Here is a 16464-nt window from a genome sequence, read left to right on the forward strand (position 1 = left end):
CTGGTGCTTGTGCCTTACAGTTTTAATATTTCAACAGCGCTGCGTCATTCTTTCCAAATGACATTTCCTGATTGCAAATCTGCTTGTTTTTTTCAAACCAGCCCACCTTTAAACTACATCTTTGCCTCCAATACAGGAGCATTAGCATATAAAGGATTAACGATGGGTAGAGTCACAACAAGGGAAAGCTAGTTCACAATTTAATGCTACAGTAAATTTGGTTTAGGTGGGCTCTGAATTTAATGCTGGTTGTCTGTGTTGAGCAACCCAACATCAGCAACTGTGGCTTCCAAATCTTTCCCCGCAAATGCATTGCTTAGTGTGCAGTGGAAGCAAAAAGACGGAAGAAATAGTGGCTGCGTCTCCGTAGACTCTGACAGCTTTATATGCAGCATGATGTCTTTCTCCCAGCTGCATAATGGAAATGACTGAAGAAACAAGTAGAGTGATATTGCTGAGTCTGCACTGTGAGGCATTGCCTGTGTTTTTTTGCCATCTTGTGAATGAAATGAAGGCAGCATAACAAATACACTTCTCCCTCCGAGCTGCTAAAAACAAACCCCAATTGCTGCATAAAACAAAAGCTGAGTCAAAGTTCCAGGCAACGTCGATTTAAAATCCGTTGTTAATGGATTTACAGATTATATCCGGTCATTCAGTTAATCCATTGGGAGTAATTAAATTGAATTCTCCAAAAGATAAACATTTATGCCCGAAGCATGAATATTAAAAATATGATGTGGCGTGTCTCTTAGAAGCTTAAATGTCAGTAGAAACATGATTGCACAACCTGGATGGAGCCTGCATTAATATATACAAAACCTGACCTTAACAACGATCTGAACTGACAGCCCAAATATTTGGCTGAAATTCCAGCGGTACACCTTCAGCCTTCGGCTCTTCCACTTGAATCCGAGGTGCAGGGTATTCCCGGCTCCTGGCCTGAGATGTTACTCCTGAGGTAGTAGGACAGGACATGATATTTCTCGTAAAACCCCTGTAATTGAGTTGACGTGCTTTTAAAGCCATCTGAATAATACAGCAAGCACACAAGCTCCCATCTCAGTGTGGAGCTGGTGCAAACCCACATCAATTAATCAGAGGCATTTAAATCTTTATATGACAGGCAGCTGCACAGGGAAACTATGCACATCACCATAGTATAGTATTGAAAGAAGAATGTAGCTGACGTTTTTAATATTTGTAAGTGAGATTGGTAAGTGACAGCTAGGCCACAAGACATTGTTAAATGCTTAAAAAAATACCAGGGATTCAGAATCTCCAGATGACGACGAAAACCCTGATCCTCTACCACGGAGATGAGCTGGTTATCCAGAGTGATTCATTTAATTACCTTCTCTGTAATCATTTTGGCCATGTCGCTGTCTTGAGGATAAATTCTCTTTACTTTTGAAAGTATCATCCGTGAGTGTTTGCTGCTTTGGTGCCTTTGCCTGAACTCTCGAGTGAACTCGTTGTATTCTTTTAGTGTTTGTTAATATGCCGAATCAAACGAGTAGTATTAGGGGCCATCCACATGGAAACGCTTCTGTATGTAAACACACATGTTTTGCATCGTTTTGGCTGATCGTCCACATGGATCCTGTAAACGCACTTTTTTGAAACCTGGTCTCAGGGTGGAAAAAAACCGAAAACGCAGCCCTTGCATTCTCATGTGGAGGGCGAATCCGCATATTTTGCGTTTTGATGACGCCATCGCCCCACCCCTTGACCTCTAGCCTTAGACCTCTTAACCCTGCGCCGTCTCATAACAACAACAACAACAATGGTGGACTACATGCTTGTGTTCATGCTGCAGAAGATATTGAGCCTATCAGGGTTACAAGGGCAAAATATTATGCTGCTCTGAAACTACACTGAGCGAAAAAGGATTATGGACAACAGACTAGCTTGTCGTGTTCGGTTTCTTCTTCTACTGTTTGTTTGTATACAGTGCGCAAGTTTCATGCGCTATCCGTCTCTTCTTCTCCGTTTTGGTGAATTTCAAGCGCCACCTATAGGCCTGGAATATGAACTAAAGCGTGTTGAGTTGTTTTCTACGGATCTGTTTGGAAGCAAATATTCTTGAAATGATGCCAAGGGAAAAAAAGATCGTTTTGGTACGTGGCGACATAGCCTTAAATGCAGCTCCGCGAAACGGTTGAATTACAGATATTACATATCGCTGTTGAACTGCTTTTGCTTTCTAATTTAAGTTATTTCCACACTGCAGACATTTATCAACAGTTTTGCCAGAGTAATGGTGCGTAGTGTCTGCATTCTGCCACAAATTGTGCTCTGACGTAAAAAAAAATAAAAATAAAATCATCAGTACAGATTGGAACAACCCTAGTGAAAACATGATCTAACAGTAGTAAAAATAGAGTCAAAACTCTGAAAGCTGCCTAAAATATGTTTAGTTACACAGTAATCAGTACATACACTGTATATGTTTATGGTTTTATGGTTGCCATTATCAAACATATGCCACTTAAAGCTACAGAACCAACTGGTTGTTGCAGCAAAAGCCTGGATTGCAGTAATTCAGCAAGGGTGACACTTAAAGGGGTAGTTTGGGTATTTTGATGTGGGTTGTATGAGGTACTTACCCCTGGTCGGTGTATTACTCTGCAGTAGATGACCATCAGCTCTTTAATTTTCAGGTGGGACTTATACATAATCTCTTGACTGCTATCAAAAACCACAGCTAGGCCTACATACTAAGAACTAAGGCCCTAAGAACAATATTATGCTACATTTTCCTGTGTATAACACTAAATTATGTTTTGTCATTTAGGTTAAGCATTCGTGATCCTGAACACAGTAATTTCAAAGCATCTTCATCATCCCTAATGGAAACGAACAGCCGCACATTTTTCCCTCTCACGGGTTACTGTCTCACTCATTTTGACAAAGTGAGATCTCTAATTATTGTTTGGTCATGAACTAAAGAGATGACTCAGCAGACGTCGTAAGACTTTCAAACAGGGTAGAGTGCTTTGAAAATGCTTCAGGGAGTATGTGCATTGGTGTGGGAATAATTTCTCACAACCGCACATCATTAAAAAAAAAAAAAAAAAAAAGGAGCAGCTGATAGATTTGGGGGGGAAAAAGAAGAACTTCATAATTAAACATTTTGCTGAAGATGCAGCCATTGAGAGATTTGACAACTGTAGATACCTCACGAGCCATGCTTGATAAATCTCTCTCCCACAATATTGTGTCAGTAATATAGAAATAATGACACCAGCTCCTCCTGAACCTTCTGCATCAGCTTGGAAAGGTATAACTTCTTAAGACACTCTCTGGGTGCCGCAGATCACTAAGGAAGAAGAAGAAGAAGAAGAACCCTGAAAGAACTCTGGGACTGTTTTTACATGTGGAAATTAACCCTTATGATTTACTACATAATGTCTTCTGTTTACCTGTTCAATCATATGTGAAGCCATCACTTACAATCATCCTGTTTACATATGACATTTAGTTTCACGTGATTCCTTGTGCCATGTCTGGTTTCTAAATGAGAAAATCGTAATGCACATGTGGATATGTTGATGCATATGGGAAAAAGCCAATAACTAGCGATTAAATCAAATGCCGAACCTACGCTCAGCTGCAGGAAGTGTTTGAACTAAAAGCAGTGCAGAAGGCGAGAAGCCTCTACGATCCCTGGTCGGGTCTTACTAAGCACTGCCTTCTGCTCCCATCTGGAAGCAGCCTGCACACTGAGAAAAAGACTCTTCTCAGACAGATGCAGGATGAGCTTTTGTTCCTCAGCTATCAATCTGCTTTAAAGGGAAAATTGCAATCTAATCTAGAAGCAAACATGTTTATTTGACAAAATAAGTACGTATTAGTACAAAATGCATTGTTATTTGCCAAAAAAGTCAATCTAAAATATATTTGTAATGCAGATTTGATTATGGTTTTTTGTCACGTTATTTTATATGCTGCCTACTGTTTTATGTTTTATAATGTATGTAAACTGTCTATAACATACTGACAATGTGGTGGAGGGGTCAATGATATCAGCAATATAGGCAAACAATAACAAAATGTTGATCACACAATGTAATGGCTATAGAATTCTGACACCACTGGCATTTAGTTTGGTTGTTGATATGCAATAATTTTACTATGCTATATTGTCTGTCACCCGCTGCTGGCAGGAAGCAAGAGGATCTTTGCTGAAACCAGATGCCCTGCAGATGCTAAGTGAGTGCGACAGTAGAGTATCAGTACGAGAGATGTTCAGCAATGACGCCATGTGTAGTCAGGAACGTGCACAGATGTTCTGGGGAGCATGGGCTCGAGCAAAAAAGGGGCACCCACCTCAACCACAAGTCCTTTACTCCCACCCCATGTGTGTTCAAACACTTCATTCCTTGTGAAATCCACATATTCAACCCTAACCATAGGAAGTGCATGAGGTCAGTTTTCCAAAATAAACCCCCCCGTGCAGACCCAACAGCAGAACAAGGTCAGAAATATTAACAATAAACACACTAAAAATAGACAAATAATGAAATGATTTCAATCCGTAGCCCACTCAATCACAGCAAAGGTCCAAAAATCAAGGAGAAATATTGATATAACACACAATCTGAGCAAGTCAACAACATCAGGCAAGCACAACGCTCTGCCTCTGAAACACTCCCACTGAGGATATGAAACTGCGTGGAGGATGGAACAAAACAACGTCACATATGCCAGGTAACAGAGACATGTCCACTGGAATCAAGGAGTTACTGACTTTGGTGATACCTTGACTCTTCCTCTACCTTTTCCGAGGTTGATGTTTGTGGTTTTGAGTTACATGTTTTGAGAAATGTAAAGAAGTCTATTCTCTTCTGCATTTGCCGGTTATATGATTCAACAGATTACTGATGGATGTTTCCGGGACTGGAATCTGCACACGAACGTAGACTTTGCGATCATCTAATACTACCAACTGGGCGCTGATTATTGGATTAGCCAGAACAACAGTGGGAAAGGAGGATTACACCCATTTTTGGAGTTTGCATTATCGAGCATGAGGGTTCATTCTTCACTGACAATCATTTTACCTCAAAGTCCACTTTCTGTTTTGGCCATGAGCTTTCAGCTGCATCTCTGGGTCTTTATCAGCGGATTAGGTTTGCTTGCATTGATGATGTTTGCAGCGCGACCTCCATCTGTTGACGAGGGCCATGAGTTAGAGACACTTTGAAAAAGGAAATCTAGTATTTGGACGATCTGACATACATTTATGCACGCTACATAAACAGTCAGTGGGATATAAATCTAATATAGTACCTTTAGCAGGGCACTTTTGTTGACTCATCAAAATCAAGGTCTGTTGCATCATTCATTCTGCATTGTAAATTCGACACCTCATTTTTTTGGTGTTCTCACTTTGGGAAAGAGGTTAACGCTGCATTTGGGGCCCAGACATAACGTGAATGTTTTAAATGGAGGGCATTCTCCTTCAGCAGTTCAAGAGTTTGACGATTTCAGTTTCTGCTGAGAGGTTTTTTTTTTTTCTTTTTTCTTTTATTATTTCATTTTTTACTGGTTTGCACTATTTTCTGTCTCGCTCCAGCAGACTGAATTTTCCTCAGGACATTAAACAGTATTGAATATTAAATCGTGTTCGGGGTTTTCACATGACGGCGGAAGGCACTTATCCAGTATATTGTAAACATTATTTCCACGAGCAAACTCAATAAGCGAATCGCTGAGTAGACAAAATAACCAAAGGATACTGTTATGCATGTAAACACACTTAATCATACATCCGGCGCACTGTGATAAACCAATGTGATGAAGGCCGGAGGCAGCCAGCCACACTGTGTGCAGGGGGGAGAATGGGAGAGGAGAATATGAATATAAGAGGATAGTGGCCATGATTTATTCAGGGATGAAAGGAACCCTGGTATTTTATTTATGATCTCTTTAAATAGCTCATGTGAATTAAATAAGTGATTGAAAATGGATGTTCCAACCCAGATTCTTGTGTATTCCACACACCCGGGCACATGCACACACTGAGCACAAGCATGTGCACACACATACATTATATGTCACAAGCGAACTCTCGACTCCTACTGGGAAAGAAAAAGCTCTAATAATCTATGAGAATTCATCACAAAAAGGGGGGGGGCTGCAGCATGTGGTGTGGAGTATTCAAATTATTACAGTTAGCAGGTTGGCTAATTGACATCTAAATGACATCTACATGTGGGGAGAAATGCCCCTTCTAACTCATCGCTAACGTCATCACTTCATCACAGAAGTCTACACTTCTCTCTGTTGAGCTGACATGCAGACTGAAACCGTGAATAACCTTTTTTTGAGGCTGTGTCAAACTTTTGGAAGATATAATATGTAACATTTACTCAAGGTAACGGTGCATTTCATGCGGTCGCCCACTCGCATTGTCACTATAATATCTGGGAGAGAGTCAGAGAGTGAGGAAGGAAACTGGTGCTAGCCACAGGATAACACCGTCCCTGAACGATGAAGACCACAGCTCCCATGATCCCACACTATGCCTTCTGTTTTGTTTTGATTGAGAGACCCCTGGTGGCAGACATGACATACTGTTTGACTGAAAGGAATTATCTTATGTGCACAAGCTTGTTCACATGAGATAAGAAAAAAAAAACCAGAAGTTTCTGGGCTCTGTATACTGAGGTATAAGGCACAACGCGCTCAACTCACATAAGGACTTGAATGCAGGGTGCTGAATCCTTACTGCAGTGATAAGTCAAAAAGGAAAAACCAAACCCAAAAGGGGGAGCTTCCTCCTTGTAATTTTTTCCAGGCTGGGTGCGATGCTTGCCTTTATGCAAAGCAAAGCTAAGTTATTCAAGATATAAAGCTACAATAATGACATAAACAGGAGTTAAGGAGCCACTGCTGTCACTTTATGTTGTAAAGTGGTGGGGACATAAGGCTCAGATGAAGAGACGTTTTTTTTAAACAGCTGTCAGCAAATGCAGTTTTAGGCAATGTAATGAGGGGACTGGTATGAGGTCACAGTAGATAATCAAAGTTGCAAAAATAATGAATAATGGCACCTATGTATGAAGCTAAATGATCATTTATTTGTAGTTGTGTTTTTCTCCACTTGATGAATGTACGTTTTATATTTTACTGTCTTTTAACTGTTCTTGGTCTCCACCATACTAACATACCTCACTATAAAACTGTGTACTGCAAAGCTGAGGGGATCAATCGATCATTTCCTGTAGGATCATCAGAACAAATTGATTTCATCACATTGCTTTTCATCTGATACACTATTTTGTCACTATAAAGACAGATAAAGACAGCAGTGATTGTTCTTTTCTTCTAGCTCTCGGAAAGATATGAAATGAGAGTTTTTCTCCAGATGTGGAATGTTTCCTTTTCTTGAACCTGATTTTACAGCCATTTTTAATTAAGAGGCTTTCTTATGCCAGGGCTGTAAAGCTGATTAAAACAAATAAGGCGCAAAAGCTACTTATCGTTGATTGACAAACTCCTCTACCTAACGTGACAGTGACCCAGAGTCATGTTAGCCCTCCCACGTAAGCAGCAGCACTCAGGTTTTCGGTGACATCACCGTATTGGAAATCCAAAACACTTAAGTAGCTTGAGAAATGTATACCCTTTTCCCTGGTTTTAAATGCGGCTCATCAATGACATTTAACATGCCTTAACCTTTCATAGGTCTCCCCACAGAGTCCCAGTGGCCCATTAATGTTTATTACTTACCACCAAGCCAATGAAAGATGTTTCAGGAAGAGGATCCTGAAGGGATATGGGGAAAGGAAGAATGATGAAATGATCAATACTGCCATTTTCAGTTTTAGAAAATCATCCCGGAGCGCCTCTTCTTTCAGTCTGGTTCAATGCTACATATATCCCCATAGAGCGTGCAATGGTAAATAAGTTGTATCTTGAATCTGCTGATTTGGATTCTGCTATCGTTCAAGCACCAAAGGCACACATGCAAGGAGACGTAACGGACAACAGCCAGGTCAATCTGCAGTAGGTTGAAACAGCATGCAAACATTGACCACATGTCAAAAAATGGATGCTTCTGAATGAAAACAACACAAGCAGGTTATCAGGCTGCATCACGTGTCATCTGGCGCTAAAATTCAGTGCCTCTGCTACAAATGTCACCCGCCTTGCGTCCTGTCATGTTCGATTGTGTGCAGTGGAGTTAAAACAGTAACTCTTGCACAACTTGAAAAATATCTCCAGCTCAGAATTTGGATGGTCTGTTTTTAATTTTACAAAATTTGAAGAGGCAAAGTGGAAAACATCCCATTTTCTGGGCTGCCTACTGTCCTCCTGCACTGCTTAATATTAGTTAATAGATGATTTTTTTTCTGTCAAGACAATACCTCACTATTGTGTGTGCTGAGAGAGCCACTTAACACCCTCCAGCTTCAAGAGCACATCTCTGCACCACCATTGTACAACTACCAATCCATAATTTGTACAGTGTGCTCCGTGCCAAAGTAATGTGATTGTAAATGGAGGCACAGGAGCCAAAATCCAAATTAACCGACCCGAAACAGACCAGAGATATCTGCTGCTCCCAAGCACCAGAAGCTTCAAGAAAATCTGGACTCGGGAGGCTGCCAGAGAAACCATCTGTGTGCTGTGACTGCATAAGCTCCATCAGCTGTGCTGACACCCTTATCTCTGCACCTCCATCTTTGCTTCAATATTTGAAAACTAAATGAATGCAAAAGCAAACAGTCGATCCCATCTCCGCTTTACAAAATTAGTATTCATGAAAGCCGGACTATCTCATAAATATCTAATGGATCAGGACAATCTAATTCTTTTTAATACTGTCAACATTTGCCTCTTGGAAAGTGTCCCTTTCATGTTGCCAAAAGTGGAAGAAAACACATTATGCAAACCGTGAGAAAATAAGAACTATTTTCATAAGCCCTGTCACATGTTACAGACAACACTAAGCATGTCTAAACTGATCTAATAAAACAACAACTGAAGTTATACTGTAAAGAATAAGTAATAAGTGCTTGCTATGGCACGAATGGCTGTTTCATACACAGACTCACAAGAATACATTATCACACTGTATGTGAGAGGTGGCTGTGGCTCAGGGTTAGAACCAGCGTCTTGTTATTGGAAGGCTGCTGATTCAGTTCCCCTGATCTGCATGTAGAAGCGTCCTTGGGATACTGAATTCCAAACTATGCCCGGCAGCCACCACCATCAGTGTATGTATGAATTACTGTAAGGTTTTAGACAAAAGGGACTGCTAAATGCCCTAAGGTTCATGTAACTTCTCATGAAAATTAACAATCAAAAACTTTAACAGTTTTACATTGATATGATAGCCTATGACTTGTTCTGCCATGCTTTAATCACATTTTTGGGACTTTTATATGTATTTAATATAGGGTATTTGTTGCTGTCTTAATGTCTCATATATATCTTCAACAATGTGAATACTGTTTTATAATACAAGTAGATATATTGAATAAGCTTTCCCCCTCTCCCTGCACGTTGAGTTCCATTCTTATTTGCTTTTAACTTAATTTGCTAAAACTCAACACAAGATTTTATTGGGCCTGTGAATTGTTGTAACCAAAGCATTTAGCAGTGTACCAGGGCACAGTGAATTGTGGGTATTAGGAAACCACCTAGAGGTGCTCCAAAAGTCACCGAACTCAGTTCCTGCTATCTTGACACAGGAACCTGTCGTTAAAAAAAAACAAACAAAAAAAACAAAAACAAAACACACACACACACACACACACACACACACACACACACACACACACAAAACAACCAACAACTCTGGGTTTCGCAACTCTGGGTTTCGCAGCTGTTCCTTCCTCGCCTCTCTTGAACCGTCTCCCTCTTGTTGAGGCTCTGGTTTGTTTTGGTCGAGTGGAGCGAGCCCCACACCAACCGGAGAAATCGCGCGAGAGCTGCAGGTCTAGCTCAGCCTAGTTACGTCAGCTCAGTGAGCCCAGCAGTGTTTGTTCCAGATAAAACTAGCCATGAGTGCTATCATGAGTTTCAAAAAGTGCGGTTCCGTGCTGGTAACGGGAGCCAACCGAGGGCTCGGGCTGCAGATAGTCGACAGCCTGGCAAGTGGAGGTTTCTCACCCGGCAAGATTATAGCCACGGCCAGACAGCCGTCAAGTGCGCAGGTAAACACCTACACTGACGGCTGGTAGCTTTAAAGCTAACCGTCCGTTAGCCAAACAACGTGTAGTGTCTAAAATCATGATACAGACGAATAGTGAGTCGACCTAAATAACAGCACACGTGAATTAATTAAGTAAACGACACCGAGGGCGCCATTGTTGCCTCTCGGGACACATTTGGGAATGGACAGTGACATGATGTGTTTCTGACCTACAGAAACTTCAGGAGCTGGCAGAGAAACATCCCAACATCCACATAATCACTCTGGGTAAGACAGAGAACGATGTGTGTGAACAGACACTGTTAATAATGTATTAAAACTACAGTAACTGTGTATATGTGCCTAAACACAACGCCCCCATAAGACTAGAGCCTGTATATTTTAGATGGGAAAACATTAATAATTTTGTCTTCATTTCTGGTGTCTTCATCCCTCTGGTCATGGAGTTATTCAGAAATATTAACACGTAGAACAAACATGATTTGATTAAGGAGAACCTTAAGTTTCAGTCTGGATTAAGGTTATTTGAATAGTCCCAATTTTGCATTTGCTTTTTCTGACAATGGATTAATTCACCAAAATAAAAAAACACCAGTCAAAATTAATCCAATTCAAATTATGGATCATGTTTTAGAGTTCTATATGAATGTTTTTTTCTACGTCTGACCTTTCCTAAGCAAGTTACAATTTATTACCATTTATTATAATATTATCCTCAGCATGTTTCATCTAAAAACTGGTGTAATCCTCCATTTCATTTGCTTCACCTTTTAGATGTGTCCAGTGAAATTAGAGAGATAATGATTAGATAATAGAAGATAATAACAGAAAACATTGAGGCAAAGTGACTTTTTCTCAGAGAAATGTATTAACACAAACAAAAAAAAGTAGCTTTGCTACAATCAATGTCTGTCAGCCCAGAGGAAGAAACTATGTGGGTTTCCTTGAAGAATCAATGCTGCAGAATGTGATGGCATAATCACATTCACTGTGGACCCTGTGTGATACCACTGTACAGCTGAGAAACTAAGCTTTGCATGAGTGTTTCAAGCATATTGACAGGATTAGCAGTTCAAAAGTTTTGAAATATATTAGAACAACAGCTATATTTAGCCACCAGCAGCTGCCTAGGTCTTTGAGGGTTAATCACCAACAAACAAAATCCTAAATGTATATTAGCCAACATCTTACAGCACAACTACTTGAACACATCCTGGCTTCATACATCCTGTGCACTGTGAAGGTGTTAAAAGTTCAACTGAAGAAATTATTTGGTTTATTTATTAATTTTCCTTATGATGATGTTCAGCTTGTATTTTCTTCCATTTTGATTCTTTTTTTGTCCTTGCTGATTCACAGTGTTGACGTGTCTCTCTGCCAGATGTAGTGAACCAGGAGAGTATAGAGAAGTCTGTAGAAGCGGTGGAGCGGCTGGTACAAGAAGAGGGTTTAAACTGCCTGATCAACAACGCAGGGATCAATGTGGTGGCCGACTTTCATACTGTTACCGCAGAGAAGATGATAGAAAACTTCCACACGAATGCTGTGGCTCCTCTAATGATCACCAAGGTAATGTGTCATCTGATTGTGCTCACTGAAGGTTTCTGTTTACTCACTTGCACTTTTTGTCTTGTTGGTCACTTCAGCTCTCACTTTAACAGATAGTGAAATAGCAAAGAAAAGAAGCCAGACATCTGTTTTTTTCAGTCCCCTGGAGCCGGATCCACAAGTGGTTCATTTCCTGAATGCTGCAAACTAAAACAAAAGGATGACCTTGATGAACAGAAGTAACAAAAACCCTGTATCCTGGGCTGACTGCATTTCATAAATATTAATTAAAAGTCTGGTTCCAGTTGCCCTCAGAGTACAGGGCGGACTACAGAGCAGCACCCTGTGCTGGTAAAATTCAGCCACTGATCAAGAACATGTCAGCAGGGCAGATGCTTGCTGACAAACAGTTTGCACCAGTTGAAGGACAGTCTCTGTAACTACAAGGCCACACTGCAATCTAATAATTGTGTAAAGGTGGGGTGGGGGGCTCAGTACTGAATCAGATAAAGCTGTTCTCTATGAGCTCGAACAATGGTTGTCAACCAAGAGGTCTGGAGTTATTTTCCAGGGCTGAACAGATGGTGTAGAGTAACATAGTTTAGGCTGAGGAAAACTTTTTACATTGTTAGTGGTCGTGAGTTTAAAAGGTGAACAACCACTGGGGCTAGAACATGCTATATTCACATTTCCAGTTTTATCATCTCTTTCGCATGAGTGGTGATAAATAGTAGTTAATGATTGTATTTTTACACTGTCAGGAAAGGCATTGGAAGCTGCTTTAATAATACTCTAACAGTTTGCAAATTTTTTCAAATGTCTGATGTCGGTAGATTCGCACATTACACATTAATATTTTACAGAGCATTTTGAAAATGTCACCTTGGGATTTGGAAACATTTTCACTATTTTTCACTGTTTAAAGGACAAAACCGTGAATGGATTAGTAGAGAAAATAGTATAATATGTTGACTTTTTGTTGTGGTGTAGAGTGAACATTTTGCAGGATTTACTCTGTGGTGGCTCTGTTGGAATGGTATTGAGTGATGTTTGTTATTTCGCCTAACATCACTGATATAAATCGGGTGGATAAAGTAATATAATTATCTATGAGTATAGTGGAGTACAGGGTGTAAGAGGGATGTGCTGCCACAAGAGGGCATTATAATATCTCTCCCCACAGACTGCACAGTGTGATATTACTCATGACACTCTGATGCTTCTGAAGATATTTATTATGGGCCCCTCTCGTGAGAAGCCTGAACAGTAGTTTGATTTCAGCTGTAATGTTTTTTTTATTTTTCTGTCTCTGTCAGGCCTACCTGCCTCTGCTGAAACGAGCTGCATCCAGAGGAGGAGCAGGTGGTGCAGGTAAAATGGGCATCCAGAGGGCAGCAGTCATCAACATTAGCTCTCTGCTGGGCTCTGTGGAGCTGGCCTGGGGGGAAGGGGTTAAAAACATCCGATGGCACCCCTACAGGACGTCCAAGGTAATACCAATTAATAAAAAGTGCAAGATTGATATGGCACGTAGAATAGTTTTACTCAGCTTTGGTATGCTGCAGAGAGAGCTCAGGCTGTTTCAACTGGGTGCCTATTTTTTGTGACTTGAATTAAGGCAATGAAAGAAGCTATGCACACTCTTATAATTTTAGAAAACATTTGAAAACCTTCTAGCAACCACGTCATGGAACATGTGCTGTGGTGTTAGGTTGGTCTAGAGTTAGAATTGTCTGGCATGTTGAGTTGTGTCTGCCTGCCTTGTGTCTCAGAGTGCCTTAAACATGGTGAGTCGCTGTATGGCTGTAGACCTGGAGCCTGATGGGATTCTCTGTATGGCCATACACCCTGGATGGGTCCGCACTGACATGGGGGGCTCTCAGGTAAGGTGTCAGTGTCTTTGGGATACTCTTAAAGAGATGTGAATTTCCTTTCTGTATACTGTTGCTAAGTAAATCACTGATGATGAAGGTGTTTCAGAGAATGCATTAGACCAAAACACAGATCAGGCATAACATTATGACCACTGACAGGTGAAGTAAATAACACTCATTGTCTTTTCATCGTGGCTGTTAATGGCTGGGATGTGTTAGGCAGCAAGTGAACATGTTGTCCACCAAGTTGATGTGTTAGAGGGAGGAAACATGGGCAAGCGTAAGGATTTGAGTGAGTTTGACCAAGTTGTGATGGCTAGATGAATGGGTCAGAGCATCTCCAAAACTGCAGCTCTTGTAGGGTGTTTCCGGTCTGCAGTGGTTAGTATCTATCAAAAGTTGTCCGTGGAAGGAACAGTGGTGAACCGGGCCTGTGAAAGGGTCATGAGCGGCCAAGGCTTATTGATGCATATGGGGAGCATAGGCTGGCCTGTGTAGTCTGATCCAACAGAGCTACTGTTGCTCAAGTTAATGCTGGTTCTGATAGAAAGGTGTCAGAATACACAGTGCATCGCAATTGTTGCGTATGGAGCTACATAGCCGCAGACCAGTTAGGGTGCCCATGCTGACCCCCGCCCACCGCCGAAAACGCCAACAATGGGCACATGAGCATCAGAACTGGACGACCAAGCAATGGAAGAAGGTGGCCTGGTATGATGAATAGGGCTGGGTACCGAACTCTGGTTCTTTTATGGCACCGACTGAAATCCTTCGATAGTACCAAGTATCAAAATATGCCTCGTCTTTCGGTGCCCAGAGGTTAATCACGTGATCAAGATCTGATAATGCTGCCAGTGATTGGCTGTAACGTTATACGTGATTGTAGCATGCAGGAAAAATACATACATTGTTACCAGAGATGTTTTGTGGTTACGCCCACAGACGGGGTTCACGTGTATCTGTGTTGTGAACTGTAGTTGTGTGTGTCATCGAACTGGTTAATAAATGCCACCGAGGTCAAAAGTGTGGCTCCATTTTAGCAAGATTGATGCCAATCGTGCCCGATGCAATATATGCAAAAAAGTCATCGTTGATGAGGCGGGCAACACGACAAATTTGATGAAGCACCTGACCATGAACAGAATCAATTTAAGAGCAGAAAGTTGCTCCGTGTTTGACTGCAAGCAGAGCGGACTGCAGCCATCCTCCTCTCAGCATTCAAGTCCGCCTGTAGACGTTACAGAGCCCGAGTGGCCTGATTCAAAGTCTCCAGCACTGGAATCTGGTGTGTAACACTAACTTAAGATATTAGTGTGTAGCTTTATTTTATACCTATGTAGCTAGCTAAATCAAAAGCTAACTTAATTTTGACAGCTACAGCTTAGCTTGTAAAGATGTTCTTCATCAACTGGGTCAGCTGCTTAAACAGCTCATCTAACGTTCACTGTTACGTTTATCTTCTCCTCACAATAGACACCATCAGCCAGGAGCAGGCTTGTCTGTGTCCTGAGAAAGGAGACAGTTCATTTTTCTGATGAAAAACTGCTAAGTGAAAAGGTCCTCAGTATGTAGCAGTGAGCATTATACAATGAATGAAAATGTTTGATTGATGCCCAGCCTTAATGATGAATCACGTTTTTCTTTTACATCACGTGGATGGTAATGAGCAAAACACGCATCGTGTGTGTTGCTCATTACTTTGACACTTACCACCTACATAAGCATTGTTGCAGACCACGTACACTCTTTAATGGAAACCGTATTCTCTGATGGCTGTGGCCTGGTTTTAAGAGAACAACAAGACTGAGGTGTTGACTTGGCCTCCAAATTCCCCAGATCTCAATCCAAAAGTCTGATCCACGGAGGCCCCACCTCGCAGCTTACAGGACTTAAAGGATCTGGTGCTAACATCTTGGTGCCAGATACCACAGCACACCTTCAGGGGTCTAGTGAGTCCATGCCTTGATGGTTCAGGGCTGTTTTGGCAGCAAAGGGGGGGACCAACACAGTATTAGGCTGGTGGTCATAATGGTATGCCTGATTGGTGTGTATCAGCCGCTATTTATGGGACTCATTGTATTCAAATTTCTCAGCATTGTGTTCTGAATAAAATCATTTCTGTCTGTTCGTCTCCTCCCAGGCTCCACTGAGTCCAGAGGAGAGCATTACTTCCACCTTGTCTGTGATTGGTGGACTGACTGAGAAGGATCATGGCTCATTTCTGAGCTTTACAGGAGAGGTGTTGCCCTGGTGACCCTGATCATCATGAGTAATGAGCTGCAGGGTTGTAAGAACCACTAACTGAGCCCAGTGGCTGTTGATTCAACTGCTGATCAATGTCAGCTATGCAAATACAAATGTATCAATGAGAGTACAGCGTTGAATCATTATCAAGCTCGCCCTTTTTATAAGAAGCATGCATGTTTTAAATTAATAAAGGTTAATTTTATGAAAGCTTCAGTGTCGATTTCTAATAAGGACTTTAAAGGGTTCATATGTACTGTAGATAGGCAGGGTTTGCTTTGTGCTTTAGCTTGTCCTTCAGGTCAAATGCTGTACATATAGTTTACTTCCAGTTCAGTGCAGCCCTCTGTTCCTCAAACATTTAAAGAAGTAAGCTGTCAGATTGCAAATATAAAATGACAAAGATAACACATCAATTCTACTGTCAGTGTTCCCAATGTAACCTCCTGCCCCTTATTTCATAGTCAGCATTTCATTTTCTTTTCTAGGTTAACCTCTGACAAAAAAAAACATCAATCACAAACCGTCCAAAATTATTTTACTGACTGATGAATGATTCATGAGATGAACATTTTGCCAGTAAACCTTCCAAATTACCCAGAGTTTACTGATATTTCTCCCCACACC

The 16464-nt window shown here is 41.2% G+C and overlaps 1 protein-coding gene across 1 annotated transcript; it reads left to right on the plus strand.

Moving 5' to 3' along the window:
• Nucleotides 1–9840: 9840 nt before the first annotated feature.
• Nucleotides 9841–16047, plus strand: LOC119024994 (C-factor-like). Its single transcript, XM_037108256.1, has 6 exons — nucleotides 9841–10172; nucleotides 10387–10438; nucleotides 11553–11740; nucleotides 13036–13209; nucleotides 13492–13602; nucleotides 15734–16047. The coding sequence occupies exons 1-6, from the start codon at nucleotides 10020–10022 to the stop codon at nucleotides 15845–15847; spliced, it is 792 nt and encodes a 263-aa protein (XP_036964151.1). The 5' UTR covers nucleotides 9841–10019; the 3' UTR covers nucleotides 15848–16047.
• Nucleotides 16048–16464: the final 417 nt, after the last annotated feature.

Source organism: Acanthopagrus latus, chromosome 8 (genome assembly GCF_904848185.1).
Source record: "Acanthopagrus latus isolate v.2019 chromosome 8, fAcaLat1.1, whole genome shotgun sequence".
In the NCBI taxonomy this organism is placed as follows: domain Eukaryota; kingdom Metazoa; phylum Chordata; class Actinopteri; order Spariformes; family Sparidae; genus Acanthopagrus; species Acanthopagrus latus.